The sequence below is a fragment of the Miniopterus schreibersii genome (assembly GCF_964146895.1).
Source record: "Miniopterus schreibersii genome assembly, chromosome: 17".
NCBI classification, from domain to species: domain Eukaryota; kingdom Metazoa; phylum Chordata; class Mammalia; order Chiroptera; family Miniopteridae; genus Miniopterus; species Miniopterus schreibersii.
Genome location: NC_138117.1, coordinates 253,127 through 275,943, shown reverse-complemented (window position 1 = coordinate 275,943; position 22,817 = coordinate 253,127). Strand labels below are relative to the sequence as shown.

General features: G+C 49.3%; 1 protein-coding gene across 1 annotated transcript; it reads right to left on the bottom strand.

Annotated features, from left to right (window-relative positions):
• Positions 1-1,143: 1,143 nt before the first annotated feature.
• On the bottom strand, positions 1,144-17,725 carry CALB1 (calbindin 1). The gene is made up of 11 exons (XM_081116562.1): positions 17,498-17,725; positions 17,053-17,129; positions 13,589-13,663; positions 9,210-9,293; positions 9,048-9,104; positions 6,129-6,206; positions 3,747-3,802; positions 3,617-3,656; positions 3,436-3,489; positions 2,582-2,653; positions 1,144-2,006 (listed from the first exon to the last, which is right to left on the bottom strand). Exons 1-11 carry the CDS (start codon positions 17,574-17,576, stop codon positions 1,893-1,895), a joined length of 786 nt encoding a protein of 261 aa, XP_080972688.1. The 5' UTR covers positions 17,577-17,725; the 3' UTR covers positions 1,144-1,892.
• Between the last annotated feature and the right edge of the window lie 5,092 nt (positions 17,726-22,817).

The window sequence follows — 22,817 nt, the reverse complement described above, 5'->3', positions numbered from 1 at the left end:
CCCCCCCCCCCCCCCCGAGCGTGCTGAGTCCGTGGTGCCCGGACGTCCGCACCCTCCTCGGTGCCTGAACCCCAGTCTCGGCCGGTGTGATGGGTGCAGGGCCCCCGGGTTCTCCTGGCCCCCATTCCCTCGGTGACTGCCATCGTGAACACGGGACAACCCCCTACGGCGAAGCGCCTGCTCGGCTTTCTCACCCGCTTTTCCGTTGGCTCCTCGTGGTAATCTATCTGTAGGAGGGACGCGCACACGCTGCGGACACGTGCCTTCGTCCACTGCACGCGTTCCAGGGGGTTGGTCATGGGGAGGAAGTGACCCCTGGTGACCCGGAGCTGCTCCGGCAGTGGGAGCCCCCCCAGGCTCACGGCCTTGGAATGTGAGTTCCGCCCAGGTTCCCACAGCCGGAGCGGTTTTCAAGGGCACAGCCTCGGCGGCGTGGAAGGAGCGAGCGCGGACGGGCTGCGCAGACGCATTACGGCCTCTGCAGCGCCGCAGACGGACTGCGCAGGCGCGGCCGGGCTCTGTGGGCGGGCTCCGGGCGGGAAGCGCCCGCTTCCCCGCGTGTCTCCCTCGGCGGTCCGCGTGGTCGCTGCACCGGCCGGCCCAGCGTGACCCTCCCTCGGCCGGCCCTGGCCGCTGACAGGGCCTCGGGCGCCCCCCCCCCCCCCCCCGCCCCGGCGCCCTGACGGTGACCTCGGGCGGCGACGCCCGGCGCCCGCGTGGCCCCGGGGCCCCGTGTCCGGGCGCACGGCCTCTGCACTTAGGGGGAAACGGACACGCTCTCGTTTGCTGTCACTTCCGTGAACTGAGAGTCGGCGCTGGGCGCGGGCGGGGGCGCTGAGGCTGCGGGCGCGGCCCCGGGGAGGCGGCCATTCCCCGGAGGCGGCGGCGTCAGGACCCCCGCGAGCGAGGCGGACGTTGGCGCCTTCCCGTCACTGTAACTCGGTAGGAACCAGAGTGTGGGGAACGCCCGCCTCGACGTGAGGTGGAACCGGAACCCACCGCTCTGCCGGGACACCCCGGGGCTGTGGCCCTGCCTCGGGCCCAGCGGCGGAGCAGCAGGTCCGTAGGAAACGCTTCCGGAGGCGGCGGCGACGCGGGCGGAGGGAAGGCTCCGCGCCGGAGAAACGCCGCGGGACACAGACGCCAGGACGCTCGGCACAGGTAGTTTAATCAGGTGACACACAGAGTGACGTACAAACAGCGTTTTACCAGGATAATTACCGTCTGCACCACGGGACAAGTTTAGACAATGGGCTGAGGCCGTCCTCCGGCGGCGGGCTCGCTGGACACTCGGAGTCGGACACGCGGCGGCGGCCGGCGCTGTCTTGTCATCTCATGGCCTGGAACCCGCATGTGGGTCCCAGCAGGAGCCGGGGCGCTGACAGCTGAACCCTGTCCTCTCAAAGCCACAGCGAACTAACTACGGATGGATACGGTGGTGTTTTAGATGCAAAAGCTCATTTCTCCTAGTAACTGGAAATACAGCTTAGGACCGTGTTGGGGGCCAGACCTGTGGTTGTCTGGAAGAACGCTTCCGTGAAAAACTTGCATTAACCCATTAGAGACTAGGATTTTAGAGATGAATCCTGGTGGAGTTTTTAGGGAAATATCCAGCTCTACGTACGAAAGCAAGAATATGTCAGGCTGTTTTTTTAATGGGTGTATATTGACTGGCCTAAGCACAGGCAATCTCCTTTTCAGACCTGTGTTTACAAAAACTGTACATTACAAACAGTATAGAAACAAGCGGAAAAGATTGTGCCACACACCCTGGACAGCTATCTATATGCAGTTAAACTTACAGATATAAAAGGAAATACAGGCTACTCCCTTACAGTGCACAGTTGTTTTTAGATACGGTGTATCGCTAGTGACCCGCGGTCATCTTAACTCTAGTTGTCCCCGGCAGAGAGGATGAGGGCGAGGTCTGTCCGGTACAGCTTCCCGCCGTCCGACAAGGCCATAATGCTCTTCTTGTAGTTGGAGATGTTGTTGATGTCCAGATCCTGCACAGAACACAGAGGCATGTGCTGCAGTTACATGTGGAAGAGAGGTAGCCATGGCCAAGTGAGAGAAGGCGGCATAGAAACCACTCCTTACGTGGAGCCGTTGAGAGGAGTTGGGTTACATTCGTACACAAATGTGGGTAATCACAAGGTGGTTTTATTTATTTTTATTTTTTTTTTATTTTTTTATTTTTTAATTCTCACCCAAGGATATTTTTTCCATTGCTTTCCAGAGAGTAGAAGGGGGTAGAGGGACAGAGAGAGAGAAACATCAATGTGAGAGACACCCATTGATTGGTTGCCTCTCACACAAGCCCTGACCAGGGCCAGGGATGGAGCCTGCAGCTGAGGTACGTGCCCTTCAGTCCATAGGCTGGTGCTCTAACCACTGAGCAAAACAGGCAAGATCCCAAGGTTGTTTTAAAATCTATAGATTCCAGTTACCAAATCAGGTTAAGAATTGCGATCTACTTCTGCCTCTCTGTAAATGCTTGGAGTTCCAAAAGTAGTGTATGGTTGCTTCAGGGTGGGTCCATAAAGTCTGCCTAAGAAGAGAGAGCACAGTAACTAATTACCTGTTTGTTCTTCTCGCACAGGTCCTTCAGTAAAGCGTCGAGTTCGTGTTCATCTATGTATCCATTGCCATCCTGAGGGAGGAGAAATAGAACAGGTACTTATCACCATCTCAGTGAGGGGCGACGCAAACAACGGAAATGCTCAGAAAATCCCCTCCCGCATCCCGGGCAGAATTCTCACCCTTGTCAGACCCCCAACATTTCTGACTGCCCCAAAGTTCCAGGATAGATCTGAATTGCCTCTCATTCAACACTTCACGTTTGTAACATACTCTGAACTTTTCAAAGAAATTCACATTTAACACTTCGCTTCGTGCTCACTTCACCTCCTGTGGAGGTGCGTGGCCACCAGCATGTTCATATGAGTGAGGACCTGGAGGCCTGGGGAAGCTATGTGACTGGCCTGGTGTCATGCCCATTTGGTCCAGGGGAGAGACTTTAGAGCAAATAAAGGACGTTAGCTAGTGACTTTGCAAACAGCCTTTGCACACACACAATGGTGCCTTCCACTGGGGGAGGGGAGGGGGTAGCCTCCTGGATATTTTCATGCAGATTAAGCCTCCTCCCACCTGCAGAGCAGGGGTTACTGTCTCTTGTTTACAAGTGAGGAAGCTGAGACCCAGAGGAGACTGGTACCTTGTTCAGATCCTCACAGCAGGTAAGTCATAGCATGGGATCTGCATCAAGATTTGCCTAATGTGGGACAGACCACAATACATTTCTTAGGCTGAGCATGAGCCAGCTGGGTGATTTTAATACTGTTGTTGCTTTAATAGGAGCCTTGAGTTTGAGGGTTTTCCCCTCATTCAGCACTTTCCAAATTCTAAAAACTGTAGACAAGAACAAACTTGTACCTGGTCATATAACTCGAAAGCTTTATTGAACTCTTTCGCGCACATTTTGACTCCCTGGAGGACAGGAGGGAGCAAAGGTTAAAATGCTGCTATTAGGTTGTATCCCGTTTCTCTCAGCGACACTCCCACATGCCAGCTGTTCAAGGACAATACCATTTATGGTAGAGAAAAAGAGAAATACCTGGAACTTGAGAAGAAAATTCTCATGCACAGGTAGTAACCTTTTGAGAGAAAAACATTATGTTAATAGGTTAGATTTTTTTACAAGGATCAGTTTAGGATGATAATATCTGCACAGTCCCTAAGCTCACCTGGCCATTTCAGTTAATTCCAGCTTCCCATCATTATTTGAATCAAATAATTTCAGCTGAAAGACAGAATGTCGTTATTTTAGCCATTGAAGAATGGTTTATTGCATGAAGGAGAAGAAAATTCAAAATAAAGCAGTTTGAGTTACCAGTTACTTATAGAGACAACAAAGTTGTAGAAAGCAGCATTTGTTAAACTTTCAGTGCAAGTTTTCAATTCTGTAACTTGTGTAATTGCCAAAGTTTCTCAGATCAATCTGGAATAGTCACACAGTAATAGTGATCTTCAGTAGGGTTCCAGGATACAGTCATTTATTTTTCTTGCAAATATGTGTGTATACATGTCTCAAGATGTGGGGAGAGGCTGTCTGACATGTAGCACATCCTGACTGCAAACAGTGGTGTGAAGAGAGATACTTTTTCAGAGCTAATGGGTTACACACAGAAGCAATAGTTAGATACTCTGAATAAATTCTTGGAGAATAGAAGCTTTGACTAATTTGGAATCATTTTAGTTTCCCTTGGACGCTGGATACTCTGTAGAGCTCCCAGCCTGGGCATAGCACTTACACACACACACACCACATTGGACGCACCTGGAGGCAGGTAGAAATACTGCTGTGCTATCTCAGATAGAAGAATTATGCATGAAGTGTATCAAACATGTACACTAAATATGTGGAAAAGCGCATTATTTTTGTTCATAAAGGAAAGTGACCAGGGTCAGAATGGGGCCCCTGTGGGGGCAGAAGGAAGGGTGTGCTGTGGTGGGAGGCAGGTTGTTCAGGGTCTGATGCTGACACATTTTAGAATTCATTGACCATCAGTGCTAATATTATCACACTAATATCAGGACCAAGGCCCTGGACACCAGATCACACAGTTTAGTGCCCACAGGGAAATATTTTCTTACAAATATATTTAAATTTTAATTAGTTCTTGATTAATTTGCTTCCCAGGTTTGAACTGGTTTATGACATTTAATCAGATATGTCTGTCCAACGGGAAAACTCCCATCTGAGTGGGTTTAAAAGGCTGCTTCAGATCTCCACCTGGACAGGAGTCTTACTTTAAATAGATATCCCTTAAGATCAGCACAAACAGAGAATTGATAAATGTAGGTTATGGTCCTTTCCCAAAAGTCACTCAGCCCCTCAGTCGGCCCTCTTGACACAGATATGCTGATGCTACGACAAGTGCAAAGCAATGAGGATGCTTCCTTACTGTGACAATTGTATTCGTTGTTTTAAAACTAGAAATGAGTCCCACTTTATAATAAACATCACTGTATAGTGAACAAGGCAACAGTTAAGTTCTAGAGGGTTTTTCCTCTCACATAAAAGTAGACTCACAGGCTGAAAGTCAGCCTCAGTTACATCGAATATAATCAGATCCTTTATAAGATGATTTCTCAGGGTAGCTAAAAAGTCTTAATTTTTTAATCCATTTAATGTAACAGTTATAATATGTGCTTATGTTTCATGGGTTATTTACTTAAATCCATAAGGTAAGAACTCACTGCAACTTCACAGTTAAAGCGTGGACATGCAAACAGGAGCAGATCTGAATAATAAAACTCTGAATTTCAAAGAGGAAACAAAACAATGTTGCCAAGATACTTTGGCCCATGGCTGAATCAGGTTAGGAAAAGTACTCAGTCCTACCACTGTAATAAGTCAAAATGAGCAAACTTTATACACTTGAAACTAATTAACTTCATAGGCTGGGATGGTTTTATCTGGGGCTTCATAAATCTATTTGACGTTCATTCCTGAAACATTAAGTGCCTGTGTGCAAAGCAGTTTTCTTGGCTCCGCTTTCAACATTCTACAGTCGATCTCACTTATACTATTCATCATAACATCAGAATAAAGGTATATTTGGATTTCCTCACCCAAAACACCAAGGTAGTATCCCAAAATACCAAAACCAAAAGAAAAGGACAGAAATACCCATGTCAGTCTCTCAGCAAGTAAGGCTGCTTTAAGTGCTGTTTAAACTCCAACAAAATCTGTGCCTTCCTAAGACATGATGAAGCCTGATTCAGAACTTCTGTAATAAATGAGTTTACATATATATATATATATATATAACATATATCTATAATGTCACTTGCATGTGTATAAGTTATAGAACTTAGTGATGTAATTACACTGCCTTCTAAGAAGAACAGGTGATCTTTTTAGAGAGGAAATTGCCAACTGCACAAGAAGGGACATGCTCCTCTGTTGAGCCTGACAAGGTGTCAGCATCCTCATGTACTTAGCTTTTCAACTGAAATGATACCTATGGGATGTGATGCCCACACTGTGGTTATTTATTTCACCCCCTGCAGCCTTGGGAATGAGCAGGCCATTGGCTGCAGTCTTCTTGGGATCATCTTACCATTAGATCTGTATACTCGGCCAGCTTTGTATCATCAACAGTCTTGTTTGCTTTTTCCAGCAGGTCCTTCAGAAAGTTCTGTAAAACAGAGAACAAGCAGGTAAATTCCACCAGTAACATTCAGTGTGCCGCCATTCCACACGCCATGAAACGTCACATCCGTGAGTGCAAAGTCTCCTTTTTGGGAGCTTAGGGAGGAGATGGGACCACATGGTCCTCCTGGCTGTCCAGCAGAGATGCTGCCCTGATAGGTACGTGTCTGTCTTTCCCTGAGCTGCTCTGTCCTGGTCTGTGTGACACTCGCTTTTATGTTTCAGTGAAAGGAACATCTGCATTGTGCACATGTAGGAATCTGAGCAAAACCTTGTGAACCAGCCAGCTCAGTGGACGAGTTTCAGATCAGGATACCCTCACCAGTGCTCACGTCCCTCCGCAGGGACACAATCCCCTCTATACCTTATACCTCATGTGAGACTATCTGAACCCTAATTTCAAGTGCACATTTACAGCCGGCATGAAGCTCCTTTCCCCAGAGGTCAGGGCGGGCCGTCAGCTTCAGGACCCAGCCACAGCACCCAGGTGTGGCTTCCTAACACAGGTGGGCATGGTGACGTCGTCTCATCTCTGGGCGATAGGCGATCACGTTAACAGAGGGATGAGTACGGGGGTGAAAGGGATGACTGTTAATTTCAGGTGGAGGCTGAGAGTGTGAATTTTTTAACAGAGACATGAAAGTTTTACAGAGCTTGACACAGCAATGCCAGTGTAAATACGTGAACAAATACGTCTTTCATTTTCGCCTCCTGCCGCCCAGTCTCGAGTCCTTATCGTCTCAGGAAGTAGGTAATGCTGCTGTGGAAAACGGGCAGATCTGTGCACGGGCTTTACAGGCGGGTGGGGTGTCTGGTTCCATGAGGGTTCGTCCCTCCCAGTGTACTGGCTCGTGGAGCTGATGTAACTTCATTCTTTTCACAGGAGGAGACTTTTGCGGGGGGGGTCAGTAGATTTATTTTCACTTCCAACGTACCCCTTCAGATCCACAGTGAAGCATGGAAAATTCAGAGTTATCTGTTAGGGGTGAATTTATCTCTTGAGTCTTAGGAGGCTTTTGTCAGAGATTAATTGGGTTAAAAATCCTCACCGGAGACAAAAGTGGTGGTCACAAAAATAGCCCAGGAGAAACCTCGGGACTGAGGCTCACAGCCGTGTCTGAGGGCAAGCGACGTTTTACTCTATTAGAGATCTTAAAATTAGCTCTGCTGAAAGAGCCATTAAAAAAGAATGCCAACTTATCTTCGGAACCCCCAGAGAGGAAGATTCTATTTAGCATCTCTCTCTGAGAAGAAAATTTAGAACAAAGGAGATCTTTGGAATATTTTGAGGTCAGTGTTGGAAATGAGCTAAGCTTTTCCTTATGAATCTGAAGTAATTATCAAAAGAATGTTTTCTGTTCGATTGGATAAAAACACAACGTAGCTGTCACCTTACGGGCTCTACACTGCTGAAGGCACGTTTGTCAAAGATCTTGTTTCTGGTGGTTTCACTTTAAAAATGTTTACATTTCCACGAGGTGATACATCGTTGGTTGTGTCTTAGCAGTTTTGCAGTGGTCCAAGTCCCATCTCTAAGACTGTGGGTGACTTGCATGGTGTCCGACTTGACGGGAAGAGCGTTCACATTTGTGTTTCCCTGCAGCTGCAGGGAGGCATCTCTCCGCGGAGGCCTGGCTGCCTGGGGCGGTGGGAGTGTTGCCACATTGTTGCACATTCAGTCTGGGCCACATCTGGTTCTTTCCCCAGGCCGCTGTGTGATCTTGAAAAGTATCCAGTATCCCTGAGCCTCAGTTTCCCTGTCTAGAATGGGCACAGTAACACCTGCCTGGCCAATCTTCTGTGAGGATTAAATGTGAAAACACAGTTCAGGCACCTCATACTGTGCCTGCCACGTAGTAGGTGCTCAGTAAATATAGATATGAATGTGCTTGAGTCACCGTATTCTGAGGATCGCGAAAACAGGGTCTCCTGGTCAGAGGAGTCTTGAGGTCGACATAAGGAAATGAAAGGTGCTTCCATATTTCTGAAAGGCTAGTGAATTATTGAGATGGTGAGGGATAGAATGTATTGTGCCTTGAGTTTCACAAAGTCTTTCATGTGCAACATGTCACTTGAGCTTCACAATAGATCTGAGAGGAAGGCATTGTTACCCCATCGCACAGACATGAGGATCAGACAGAATGATGGAAAGGCTTGTCCAGAGGACGGCCATTTCTGTCATTCCCTCCCCTCACGAGCTCCTCTGTAGCCTGTGTGATGGGAATGGGTATGTTCATCTTCAGAGGTGACATTTTTGAGCAGCCTGGTCAGTTACATCTGTTGTACAGGTAAGGACTCTGTTGTCAAGAGGAGGCCGGGTGTGTGGAATGCCCCTGTCTGCTTTCTATGAGGCCCACAGGACCTCACTCCACACCTTACCTTTTCCTCAGGGGGTAAAACTGACCCCACAGAGCTCACCCAAACATTAGATGCAGTGGTAACATACCTGGAGGATAGTAGGTGTCCAATAATTGTTCATTTTCTTACTCTTTAAAGAAAAACGTATTTTATATAGGTGTTTAATTTATAAAATAAACCACATTTCCATGGGAAGGAGTAGCGTGTTCCGCCCAGTGGTCATTGCGTCTGTCACGTTAGAGAACAGTTTGTGTGCAGCACAGAAGTGCTGCCTTCTTGCATCGCCGAGCAAGCCCAAGAAGCTCTTGACGTCTCTTTTTTGATCTGGCTCTTGGTTAACGATGTGGAAATGTGGGTGAACGTGTGCCATCGCTCAGCGTTAGCTTCTTTTGTGGAAGGTTTTTAAAAAGCTACCAAGTTCATAGCTGCAATTGAAAGGAAAAACCCAGGCAGGCGAGTCCTTGCTTACCTTCAGCTCCTCGGTTTCTATGAAGCCGCTGTGGTCCGTGTCGTACTTTCTCCATGTCTGCGAGGGATTGTGGGCAAGAAGAACCAGCAGGTTACAACCAGCCCGCACTCCCCCTGCTCTGAGCAGTGGCCTGAGACAGGCCCGGGGACAGCAGGCTCCTACCTTCATGAACTCCTCGCAGGACTTCAGCTGCTGGCACCGGAACAGGAGCAGGAAGTTCTCCTCTGTGGGCAGCACGTGGGCCAGCTGCAAAGGATTGAGAAAGGGGTGAGGGACCAAAAGCCAGTCTGTGGCATTGGCTGCCGCTCAGCTTTCCTTGAACATGCTCATGGGGGGGCAGTTTCATTGCCTAGGAAGCGAGGAGCAGAACCACCTAGACTAGACATCTCTTCCTGATGCTTTGTTCCTAGAGTGCTGCCATTTCCCAACCTGGCTGCCCCAGCTGGACTGTTCTCTGGCCTGGGTGGCCGTGGCCACTCCACTTGCTGGATATCAGCCAGCCCAGCTGGGGCTGCACCCTTGCTCTGTTCTGCGTCACCAGCTCCTCTCGGGCACACAACGCCTGTGGGCCATCATTGCATGTAGCAGGGAAGAGGCAGAGTGTGAATGTGGGGAGAGGGTGCCAGGAAGATGCACATCCCTGAGTCCGAGGGGGATGTTGAGCCAACACAATTGCAAGGCTATGGAAAGAGGTGGAGAAGACAACTCCTGTCAGCCATGGACACAGGAGTAACAGGGACACACGTCCGCTGCTTGAACACCAGGCTTGGGCTTATTTTATAATCTCCCTTTCTCAGCCCTATGACGTTTCTCCTTAGGTCTCATTTCATCACTTCAACGCTCTTTTTTTATTGAAAAAAGGGGGGTGGGCTCCAGGTCCCATTCCAGGGTGAAAATGACCCATCTCCTGAGTGCAGGGAGGGGGGAGCAGGATTGATGGCCTCCTGGCAGCCCGAGTTCTATTCCTGGCTTGGTTGCTAATTAGCTGTGGTCCTGGCAACTCCCTGGGCCATGTTCACGCTCAGCACTGAAAGAAGGAGTTGAAACAGAACCCAGTGTCTTAAATGTAGTGGATGCAGGACTGTGCGAATCTGTTAGGATGGCTGCGCCATCCCTGGATGTCAGACTAGGAACCTGGGGTCCCAATTAACCTTAAGGTCGGGATACGGTCCAAAATTCTACCAAATTATTAAAACGATTCTCACACTTTTTTAAAAAATTTCATTCATTTAGGTCCACTAAAAATTTTTAAATTTAATATAAAAAGTATCATTTTACCTTATATCCAAATAAGTTCAGCTTCTTTCTGTCTGTATAAAATGTCCTCTAACTAACCTTGGTTTTAGATCTTTGAAATAATATCTCCAATTAGAACCATTCCTTTTATAGGGGGTTGAAACTAAGGGCTGGGCCAAACATCTGTAAGGATATTCAGTGTGGCTCAGTGAGAAAACATTTGCTTATTTATTCTGAACAAAGGTCCCAGCCAATGAGGAGTGGGTCCAGGAAATCTGAAGGCAAAACCCATCTCCTATACATTTAAGTCTAGTTGAACTTAACAGTTTGAATTTGACAAGTTATGTAAGAAACAGGGACAAGGCTTAGCATTCAGAAGAGGGTGGTATACTTCACAGTGAATCTTTTTTATTTTAAATAACAATAGCAAATGCATGTATTGAGTTTTGCAGTGTGCCAGGGTTTATCTGTTTGCGTGGCACATATTGTCACATTTGATGTCGATACTCAGGTGTCACCCCTTGTCACAGCCACAGGGACAGAAGCTCCAGGGACAGATGGGCTGCTTCTGCACAGCTTTTAGCTTGAGCCAGATTTGAAGTTGGACAGCCTGACTTTCTCGATTTTGAGTCCTTGGTCCCTTCCCATTGTCACCCTGAATTAAAACCTCTGATCAAAAACTTTTCCTAATCATTTTTAAAAATCTATCCAGAGTGTGGTTTTAAATCAGATTTCATTGTCCATCATTCCCCCAGGTTCTCAGGTGAAAAAGCAGTCTGCCAGAAAAATCACATCCACCGTGTCCATACTCCCGTGCTCACATCCCACCGTGCAAGGGACGGCTAGAAATGCCTGCTTCCTGGGAGGGCTGCTACAGTTCAGAGATTAAAATAGCTTTCAGATCTAGCTCTGCAGTGGATGCAGTGACCTGGACAAATGGACACAGAGAGTGGAGAGCGGGTGGGTTCCCACTCCTGCCCAGGGGTCAGATGCAAGCCTGCAGATGCCTCGCCCTGCCTAGGAAGGTACCTGCACTTCTGTGAGCACAGGAGAAGAGCCCCCAACATCTGCTAAGTCACTTATCCTCCCTGTAATTATTTTAATTGGCCTCTGCAATAGAGTCATTAGTCTCGGTCAGTGCAGAGCGTTTTTGACTGCCATGGTATTTGTTAAATTATCTCAGAATTTCACTTCTCCTGTTTTGACTCTGTTAACAGTCTCTTTAATACTGAACTGTGTGTGAGTTTTAAAATCTATTTAACATGTGAAATTGAAAACTTCAGAAGAAAGCACTCTTTTCACTATTCACAGGCATCCAGGTGTCAAAGGCACACTGTTGGAGGGTGTCGGTCACCTTCATCAGGACAGGACTTTGGAAATTAACCTCTGTCTCTCCTGATCTTTCCCACACCCATTTCAGTAAGAGCCAACCAGTCTGGCCTGTCCCCCCCAGGAGAGCAAGACTGCTGCCTGAGTGTCATTTGGTTTCCTCAGATTCGGTTTTGGTGCATCACCTATTCAGTGGGCATGACATTTAGGCAAACCCTGCCTTTCCCTCTGTGAACATCAGCGTCCTCTGATGACTCTATTGCAGAGGTGCGTGATGTGAATGGGCAGGTAAGCACTAACTCCGGATGACCTGGAGTTTCCTTCACAGCTGGCTGGAACATCTGTGTTTGTGCCCCCTGTTGTCAGATTTCTTAGCAAGTGACACCTGTGTCAGGCTGGAAAACAGCAGGATGGACTTGGTTTAACACCACTTCCCTGTGTGCCTGAGGGAACCTTGTTGGCGCAGGTGCACCCCACTCCCCTGACCCATTTTCCACCTGTGACCAGAGCTTTTAGTCTCTTTTCCCCAGTGATTTTCAGAACCTCTCCTTCCTCTCTGCACTCAACATATCCGCCCTGCACAGAACCGACATTCACAGGAAACACTGCAGTGTCTCCCCTGTCCCCAGTCCTCCCGCCCTCATGTCCTGCCCCCCCGCCTCCCCCGGTCCCTGATTCTCCCTGCCACCTGCCACTCACCCACCTCTCGAGCCTGAGCTGATAACTCAGAGCCAGATCTAGGTTTTCTCGCTCCCCACCCGCCTGTGGGAACTTGGACGCATCATTCGACCTTTCTGGCTTCAGTCTCCTCGACATTCAAACAAGGGATTTGGGCTGGTTTTTCCCGAGGGCCCATCTATCAAAAGCTCCATGTGCTGGACTGCATCAGCCTTCTAACCCACCGTGTCTCACTTCTCTCTGACTTTTCTGCCTCGGCTGACGTAAGTTATCTTCTTCCTGCCATGTGTCCACATCTGGATCAGCTGGCCTCGTTCTCACTCTGCAAGTCCCGTTACTATAAATTCATCTCTCTATATAGCAGTGAGCTACACACAGGCAGAGGGGAGGGCACACTCCAGGGAAATACTTTAATTATCAAGATAATAATAGTATGTCCTTCCTTAACTCTAGCTGTTCAAAAGTAAGTGTATTTCACATTGACACACACCTGTCCTAGGAGACTGATTACTTGAAAACCAGGTTCTCTGAATCGAAGATAAGTTATGACTATTGTCAGCATTCAGAATATGTCAAAATCTAGTGCACTGAAGACGTTATATAAAGAACATAATTATGCTTGTGATGTGGCATATTTTAAAACAGGAGCTTATTTTTCTGAAAGCTGTCCACTCAAGTCCTCCCATAGAAATAGAGATGAAAATAGGTGAGATGTTTTCAGGGGTAGCTGGGAAGCCAGCCTTTGGAAGACGGGGAGTGAGGGAACCGGGAAGCATGGGGATCCTGGCTTTGCCTCCTTGCTTCAGACAAAAGTCCTCATCAAAAGATAAGAGGTGACGCCTCTGACATCCCAGCACGCCCACTGCCAATTCAGAACGGAATTTCAGAACCCAGGGTGCAGCTTTTCCCCAGGACGTCGTTGCAGGGACTGCACACATTTCATTCTCTATTTAACAGAAAAGTCCACACTGTTGAATGGTGAGAAATACCCGGAACCGTGCACACGGCAGGTGCTATAGCGAGTGCGGCAGGTAAGCTCGCCCGTGGGTGCGCACCGGGGGTCGGGGGCGTGGCCTGTGCGGGCAAATCCCGTCATGTACCCAGGTCCCTGCGAGGCCTCAGCAGACTCAGATCCCTTTCATTTCTCAACACTTATTTTATGTTCCTGAACAGAAGATAACTTGTCCCTTGGGCAAGATGAGCCTCTGCAGACTGGTCTCGCCACGTCGCGTTTTGAGTCGGACACAGCTACAAAATGACGCCACTTATTGAAACTGTCAGGAAAACGCGTCTCTTACCTCTACAATTCCTATCTTCCCGTCATCTTTCTGCCCGTACTGATCCACAAAGGTTTTCATCTCGGGCGATAACTCCTAAAATTATATAAAAGCAAGTAAATAGTTTGTAAAAATAAACCTCGAACCCAATTATGTTTGTGACGATGTTAGTAACATTGCAGATGAATTGGAACCATTTAGAATTACGCATGCCGGTTAACTGCTCTCATGAAAACTAAAGACAGCTGATGTACAGTATTTGCTGGTTTCCAGTGAAGGGGTTGTAATAATCATGATCGTTTCTTTTTAAAAAATATATATTGATTTCAGAGAGAGGAAGGGAGAGGGAGAGAGAGAAACACCAATGATAAGAGAGCCATCGATCGGCTGCCTCCTGCAGGCCCCCCACGGGGCTGAGCCCACAACCCGGGCATGAGCCCTGACTGGGAATCGAACTGCGATCTCCTGGACCCTAGGTCGATGCTCAACTGCTGAGCCAGGCCCAGCTGGGCCAATCATGATCATTTCAGAATCAATCACTATGACTTATCTCCTATTACTAGTTTTGAGAATATGCTACCCTTTAAAATGTCAGAATTCTTCAGTTTATAACCTTTAGTGAACTTAAATATAATGACCACTGTTAATGTATTTTAAACATTGCTTGGCTTCTTCTCTTCACCCCCCCCCCCCCCCCATCTGTCCTGTAGCTCACACAGTCTCCCCTGTTGGCAGGTTGGAGATCTGAACTGTGAGCACAGGGCTGGCACTCGGGACGTCGAATGCAGACCCGTGGTCTCCATGCAGCCCGTTTAGAACAGCCCTGCGCCCTCACCGAAGCCTGTTTAAAATAGGTCAGCCTTTACCAACAACCGTTGTACATCCCTGCACAGCAAATTAAGGTCTCTGTTCTTGTCATAACTAAAAAGATGGTGGTGTTTACCAGCCGATGCTCTGGGGATAGATCAGTTGGTATAATTTAAGGGCTATATTGAGGTTGAATATCATTACTACAAGTTTTACAAACTCCTTTATGAACCAAAGTAGATATTGTTAGTAGAATTGAGGAAACGGATAGTAACTAAGCAATTTAATTATAATGCAGCCTTTTAAAAAGCTTCCTCTAGAGTGGATTAATTTCAACTTGCATTTATTAAATTTTACTATGGCAACAAATTGTAAGAAAGTGAACGTGGTAATAGTGGGACTATATGTTCTAGTGTAAACCCTAAGTTTTTAATGTATACAAAAGACAAAGCATTCATTGTTAAATCTTAACATCATCTTAGAAAAAACAGTCAATAATCAAGGTACCAAGCAACTGGATATAATCCTGTACCTGTGCTCAGATTTGGTATTCTTGGATTATAATCTAATAATTAGAGTTTCCAATAGTCTAAAATTGGGGTCTAGGCAGTAAAAAAAAAAATAAGCTCTAAAATCTCTAAACCTCTAACATAGAGTCGTCATCTACAAAAAATACAGATATTAAAATGGGAAGAGGAAAAGAAAAACCTGAAAAAATGTGTAGTTTCTAAATATTTGATTTCTAGGGTGAAAGTAAATCTCAATATTAAAATTACTTCTAGAAAAATTAAAATACAATCATGTGTTTGCTGGAAGCATCTTACAAGGTGTCAATTTGAAATTTTTTAACAAGTAAGATTTTTCAACCAAATATTTTAAATATATTTTTTTAAATGAGGAAGACATTTGTTTTTGCTTTATTAGTCAAAGATACATAGAACTATATAGATAGTATTGTACAAATTTATTTACATGATAATGTATAAGGTGGGGGAGGGTGTGGAAAGAAAGAATTTATAAAACATTTTCTATTTTACTTGATCTCATTCAGTTATACTTTCAGATTTGTATAATATTAAACCTGGGTAAAACAATCCCCAGAGCACTGCCTGGTTTTAAATCAGCTCTGTCAATGATTAATTTTAGCAACTGGTAGTTCTGTGATGCATTACATTTTAGAGTCCTCTGGGATTATTTTGAATATGTTGAGCAGAGATGTATGTCACACAGAGCAAAATGTAACTATTAATAAGTCATATATATATTATATATAATTTTATATAACTCAGTCCTAGAGGTGGTAACCTGCTAAGGGTCACACCTATGTTTTCCTCCAAATATATGTGTATATAGAAGGTGAGACAAAGTTGGTTTACAGTTGCGAGTACAGGAAACAGAGTTTATTCTTGTATTACTATCTATTAGTTATTGTATTATTTTCCGTAGGAACAACTGTAAACCTACTCTTGCCCCGCCCTGTATATATGATCTGCAATGTAAAATCTCTCCCTAGTGATAGTCCAAAAAGCCAAAGAGTGACATCTAACTGCCCGAACCCAGCCCTGTTTCTGAAATTCAGTCTCACGTAAACCCCAATAGATTAGTAACGTTCTTAACCCATTTTCCTTTGGACAGTCATCTCATCTACAACTTAAAGCTGGGTATATTTTATTTTTATGCTGACTACGTATTTTCTTAACAGGTTAATTCATGACCAAAGGAAGTCATTCAGAATTAGTAAGAATTGTCATTTGTTTCATTAACTAATGGCTTAAATTGCAAATATAGCTTACTTTGAAAAAGCCACTAATTGCTTACATCAAAGCATCACTTTTTAAAACATATTGAATTGTTAAAATTGCTTTACGTTTTACATTTCTAACTTTTGAATTTCTTGCTTTTGACAGAAATGAGCACCTTTCTGGTTAAATTCTTGCTCATTGCCATTCCCCAAGTGTCCGACTTTCCCCGTGAGGAAAGTCAAGACAGGGCATTTTCCCAGCTCTCCAGCCACATCAGCCTCGCAACAATCACCGGCCCTAGGAGGGGATCCATAACCTGCAGATCTGCTTCCTGACCACCAAGGGGCAGAGATGTATTCCTACCCGGCTGCTCACGCAGTTAGAGAGAAGTTAAAAATTACCTAACCAGACTCAGTCCCCAAGGCGCTGACCTGCTAGGTCTCTGCACACACCTTCCTCTTATGCACCATTAGAGCAGAGCAAGTACAGAAGAAGCTGGACTTGCACGCTCCAGTTTCAGGCTGCCCGACTTTTCCCCTTAGGGGCTCCCTCTGTCTGTCTCTCTGTGTCCCTCTTCCTGTCTCTCTATGTCTCTCCCTACTTCTGTCTCTCTGTATCTCTCTGTCTCTCTCCCCCCTCCGTCTCTTCCTCTCTATCTCTTGCTCTCTCCTCGTCTGTCTCTCTGTCTTGCCCCCTCTCTCTGTCTGTCTCTGTCTCTCCTCTGTGTCTATATCTCTGCCTCTTTTTCCCTCTCTCCCTCTCTCTGTCTCTCTTTGTCTCCCTGTCTCTCCTTCTCTTTACCCTACACAGTTTGGGAAGGCCCTCTTCCTCCCCTTTCTCAGTCACTAGGGATTTACAGCCTTGGAAACCACTGGACCCCGCTGGCTCTTTATGAGACCGTGTAACGCATTTTCCTCCCTTGCAACGTGAACCTACCAGCCCGGCCTTCTTCCGCGCCTGCTGGAGCTCCTGGATCAGGTTCTGCAGCTCCTTCCCTTCCAGGTACCCGCTTCCTGCGGAGACAGAGGCGCCAGGTGTCAGCATCCCGGCCCCCCCCCGGCTTCCTGTGCAGGGCGGGCGGCTTCCCGGCCACCCCAGAGGCTCTCTCCTGCCTGGACCTGGGTTACCCAGAGGAGGGGTGCTGAGCATGGCCACAGGGCCTTTGGGGATCAGTGTCCCCCAATCCCTGCCCCTCCACTTTCTTGGAGAGAAAGAAGTTTACTGTTCGGGGTAACGTAGAAGCAATATACAAACTTCCCAGTTCCCAGTCCCGCCAGCCTGGAGGTGAGTGCGGCGCGGGAGGGGGGAGTGGGGAAAGAAGCCGGGCGGGCTGGGGCGGGGAGGGGCCCGACGGGGAGACCCTGAGCGAGCAGATCGTCACCGTCAGCGTCGAAGTGAAGCCAGATCTCGAAAAACTGTGAGGCTGAGATGAGGGGCGACTGCAGGTGGGACTCTGCCATCGTGCCGCGGGCGAGGTGTGGGCGCGAGGGTGTCGGCGCGAGGGTGTCGGAGCCGCGGCCCGGGCGCTGTCCGCGGTGCTGCTCAGCCCAGCGCGGCGCAGTCGGCTCGGCCCTCGTGTCCCGCCGCGGGCGGCAGCCTTTATCCCGCCCACCGCGGCCCCGCCCACCGCAGCTTTATCCCGCCCACGGCCCCGCCCACCGAGGCCCCGCCCACAGCAGCTTTTATTCCGCCCACCATGGCCCCGCCCACCCCGCGGCCTTTATCCCGCCCACCCCGCAGCCTCGCCCGGGGCTGAGGGTCGCGGCTCCGGGGAGGCGGCTGCGGGTCGGGCTCGGACGCCCGCGGCCCACGTGCGCCTGAAAAACGCCTCCCGAGTATCACGGCGAAGCCCCGTCGGGGCGCAGGCGTCGACCTCGGGCGGAGGCAGCAGGTGCTGGGCGGGCGCGGCCGGGAGGCGCGGGGGGCGGGGGCGGGGCGCGGGGCGCTGTCCGGAGCTCGAGCCCAGGGGCTGGCGCCCCGCCCCCCGCGCCCCCTGCGCGCCGCTGGAAAGTGATGGAGTCAGAGGACGGAGTCTCAGTGTCAGGGAGGGAGGCGCCTTGGGGGTGCTTTGGCCCGTCGCCGCCTCGGGTTTGGAACGGAGCCGAGCGGAGAAGCCGAGCACCTGGCCCCAGCTCGGGCCGCCGAGAGCTGGTGGCCGCCGGGGGCTGGTGGCCGCCGGGGGCTGGTGGCCGCCGAGGGCTGGTGGCCGCCGGGGGCTGGTGGCGGCCGAGGGCTGGTGGCCGCCGAGGGCTGGTGGCCGCCGGGGGCTGGTGGCCGCCGGGGGCTGGTGGCGGCCGGGGGCTGTGGCCGCCGGGGGCTGGTGGCCGCCGGGGGCTGTGGCCGCGGGGGCTGGTGGCGGCCGGGGGCTGTGGCCGCCGGGGGCTGGTGGCGGCCGGGGGCTGGTGGCGGCCGGGGGCTGGTGGCCGCCGGGGGCTGGTGGCCGCCGGCCGCGGGTCCGAGCACGGGGACCCCCGGCGGAGCCTCCGTCCCTGCGAAAGCGCTTTTCGGAAGCTGGGAGCTACCGCGGAGCTGGGAAAGCCGCCCGAGTACACAAGTTACGCGTGTTCATGATAGATGCCCGTGTGGGTGATTCCTGTTGACTAAACGCGTCTCAGGCAGCCTTGGCTTGGAACCGCCTGAGGCCTCGAGAGCCACTGGAGGTCCGTCCTGTGACTGCCGTGGTGCCAACGCAGGGTGCGGGCCAAGCGGACTCGCCGCGCCCGGGTTTGTCCGTCTGCGGCCGCGTCCCGGGACCCCACTCGCACTCCAGGGACCGCGCCTCGCCCCGCAGGGGGTGGGGCGCTTCTCACGCGTGTCTCCCGGGGGCCGTCGTTTCAGCGCCGGCCTCTCCGCGCCGCCTCGGCCCTGCTCCTTCCATAGGCTCTGCACCGATCGTCGCGCCTCGGTCACCTCTCCGACGCACATCTGGCCTCTGAAGCTGCTCTGCAGCGAAGCTTTTCCTCTTGTCTTACGAAGTGAAACCGCCTTCTTGGACTAAAGGGCCTTCATTAGCTGCTACTTATCCATGTTTTCATTCATCGAACTCTGCTAGACACTGAACATAAAGGAAAAGACCTGGTGCGTGTTTTCTGAAAGCTCAGCCTCGGGGGACATGGCGAGAGGCACACCCGACGGGCATAAGGACATTCTGGGAATGTGCGCAAGTCACCCGACGGGCATAAGGACATTCTGGGAATGTGCGCAAGTCACCTGATGGGCATAAGGACATTCTGGGAATGTGCGCAAGTCACCCGACGGTGCGTAAGGACATTGTGGGAATGTGCGCAAGTCACCCGACGGTGCGTAAGGACATTGTGGGAATGTGCGCAAGTCACCCGACGGTGCGTAAGGACATTGTGGGAATGTGCGCAAGTCACCCGACGGTGCGTAAGGACATTCTGGGAATGTGCGCAAGTCACCCGACGGTGCGTAAGGACATTCTGGGAATGTGAGCAAGTCACCCGACGGGCATAAGGACATTCTGGGAATGTGCGCAAGTCACCCGACGGGCATAAGGACATTCTGGGAATGTGCGCAAGTCACCCGACGGTGCGTAAGGACATTCTGGGAATGTGCGCAAGTCACCCGACGGGCATAAGGACATTCTGGGAATGTGCGCAAGTCACCCGACGGTGCGTAAGGACATTCTGGGAATGTGCGCAAGTCACCCGACGGGCATAAGGACATTCTGGGAATGTGCGCAAGTCACCGCGGGTGGCCTTGGAGCTGCAGCCGGCGGTGCTCAGAGCAGGCGCAGCCGTCCAGGGCGGCTCTGCTGGTTTAGGGGACATGGTCCCGGAGTGAAAGACCAGCAGCCTGCGCCGGCTCCTCTTGCCTCCTGGGCAGCAGATTCTCCCAAAGGCCCTGTCCCCCACCCTCCTCACTGCAGGGCCTTTGGATGAGAAATGTCCTGTGTGGATTTGGAAACAGATGCTAGAAGATAAACTTAAAAACAGGCTGAGACAGTGTTGATTAGGGAATGATTTGAGAATCGCCCTCACCCCTTGTAGTCCTCCCAGCGAACGGTATTTAGACGGGTGCAGGTGGAGACAGAAAGGGGGGAGTGGTGAACTAACCGATGGAAAGGGAACTAATGTTTCTGTTCTTTCTGGTAATTACAACTAATTCCCCCCCCACACACACACATAGTGGTTCCCAAATAGTTCCACCACAACTTTTTCTTCATAGTTTCTAATTAAGTTTTAAAAATATTACATGGTAGTTTTTTTTAATCAGAAAAAGACACACATATGAAAAGGCAACAATCTCTTTTCTATCTCAAGTCCCTGAAGCTACGGCGACTCCAGAACCCCCACCTCTCAGTGTTTGGCTGTGGTGACCACAGGGCTGCAGCAAGCAGCTCCATACATCTATCTTACATACAAAAGTGGTATCACTCGTTCAGAACTGTGCGTATTTTACGTTTTAATACCCATTTCCAGGTGATTTTCTCTAATTTGTAGCAACACACCCTCAAATGACCAAGTCTGACGATGACTTGCTGCCTTTCAAACTTTGTGTAAGCTAATGGGTGAAACAGCAGGTTACAATTTCCCCTTAATTCACATTCACTGTTAATTCTTAAAGTTTACCTTTTAGCTTAAGATAGAATTTTTATCATATATATATTTAATAGAAGAAATATAATTTCATAGAGAATTTTTTTCTTGAAACTATCATTGGTCTATGCCCCAGACTGTCATCTCAAAATAGTATCTCTTTCAGACTATTTCCAGCCATTCCTAGATTAAATTCTACTCTGTGGTGCCAGATTTTAAGTAACTTGAGAACTACTCCTCACCACTGCCCTCCAACCCTTTGGTTCTGTAATTACAGTAGGATCTTAAGTGGGTGGGAATCCTTTCATTTCTAGGATTCTTGAAGAACTACAAATGCTTTTCATAGTGAGAAAGATGTTCCCATGAGACTGGAGTTTCTAAAAATAGCACTGCAAGCAAAGCATTTTATGACTTGCTTCGTAGGCTTCATTATCCAATGTTCAGGTGAATGGGTTCATGATCCAATATTGCATTAAAGTAGAAGCAATTTATTTGCAGGAAAAAAAAAAAATCTCTGAGGCAATGAAACTGCATTTTCCATTTCGGGTCCCGAGGTAGGAGGTCTGCACTCACACTCAGGTCGCTGAGTTCCGTTCACCAGGCAGAGTGGGAGACAGCCCCCCGGGTTCCGAATGCTCACTGAGCCTCGGTTCAGAAAGGACAGCCGCCAGCAGTCCTCTGCTGCGGGGCCAGTTGCCTGGGGAGCGTAATGAAGGCTCCTTAACAGATGAATGAAGCCTCGGGGAGGGGTTCATGGTACCTACCTGTGTGGCCTCGTGGTGTAATTTTCATGAGCTGTGGAGGACTTGGGAAGATTTAGTCAGAGGCCACTCTGGCTGGGTAGGCAGCGACAGGGAAGGGTTGTATTTCATTCTGGGTGCCCCACGTCTTAGAACTGACCACATGCAGCCCATGTAGAGGACGGTAGAAGGTCTCGGAAACAGATACGTGGCAAACCATGGAATGAAATAGAGATGTTTGCCTTGGAGAAGCAGCTGCCTGCAAGGCCTGTGTGTAGAAGGTGGGCAGGTGTCATCAGAAAGCCCAGAGGTGGCATCTGGTGCAGTTAAAACCACCTCACAGACCCGAGCTTGTCCACACAGATGGGCTGTATGGGGATACGATGGTCCCCAAAGAACACCCATTCGCTGGCTCCCAAGCATGTACTGAGCACAGGGCATGTCATTCAGGGGCCACGTGGTGACGAGGCAGAGCCTCCGACGGGCGCAGGCTCAGCAGGAGGCGACCCGGAGGGAGGGCGGAGCCCCGGCCCTGACGAGGGGCATCTCACTTTGCAACTTCTGGGATCCTTCCCAGCCCTTTGGTGGTGTGATTCTGCTTGGTCTGGTGTTTTTGTTACAAGTATTTGTATGCATTTGCAAAATGGATATCCAGTGAGGCGTGTGGACTGTGGTTGGAGCAAAAATGATCACTGACAGGCCAGCTCAGGAGAATCTGAAGCCCTCGGCCTCATTAAGCCCATGAGCTCACCTCCTGAGTTACAGACACGAGTAAACATGGTTACAAATATTTCCATTTACATTAACCACTTCACTTTTTTAAGACATAGAGCCCTCTGCTCATGGAGAGAAAGGGGTATGAAAGTAAACGCCTTTTTCTTTAGATAGATACGGTCATCGGGCTCCTAGAACTGACGGCAGCTTTCATCAGTCCTGGGCTCCTTTTTTCTCTCATGTTACTGTCCCTGATCCCGGGATGATGCATCTTATAACTCGTGTCCTGTAATCACGTATCTTAAATCAATGGCATTTTAACCCTGATGGAAATGGTTCATTCCCTTAAAAAAATGTCAGTAGTGCCATTTGCATGAAGACTAGAGTTTAACTCTCTCATCCTGGAATCTGAAGGTTTACACGATGTGTTTCCGTCCTGTCTCCGACGTGGTTCCCACAGCCCCAGCTCTCCAGCTTGGTGCCCGCGCACCTGGGCATGTCTTCGCTCATCCTTGGGAAACTTGCCTCGTGGCTCCGTGTTTCCCGGCTGGGGAGCTGCCCACCGTAGCTCTCGCCAGGCTGTGGGCGCCGGGTCTCTCCCTGGAGCTACGGCTTCTGTCTAGTAACTTTGAGTAGCTTGAGCTTCTTTCTCTGGCCTCTCCGCTGGATTAAGCAGCTATTTATAAAG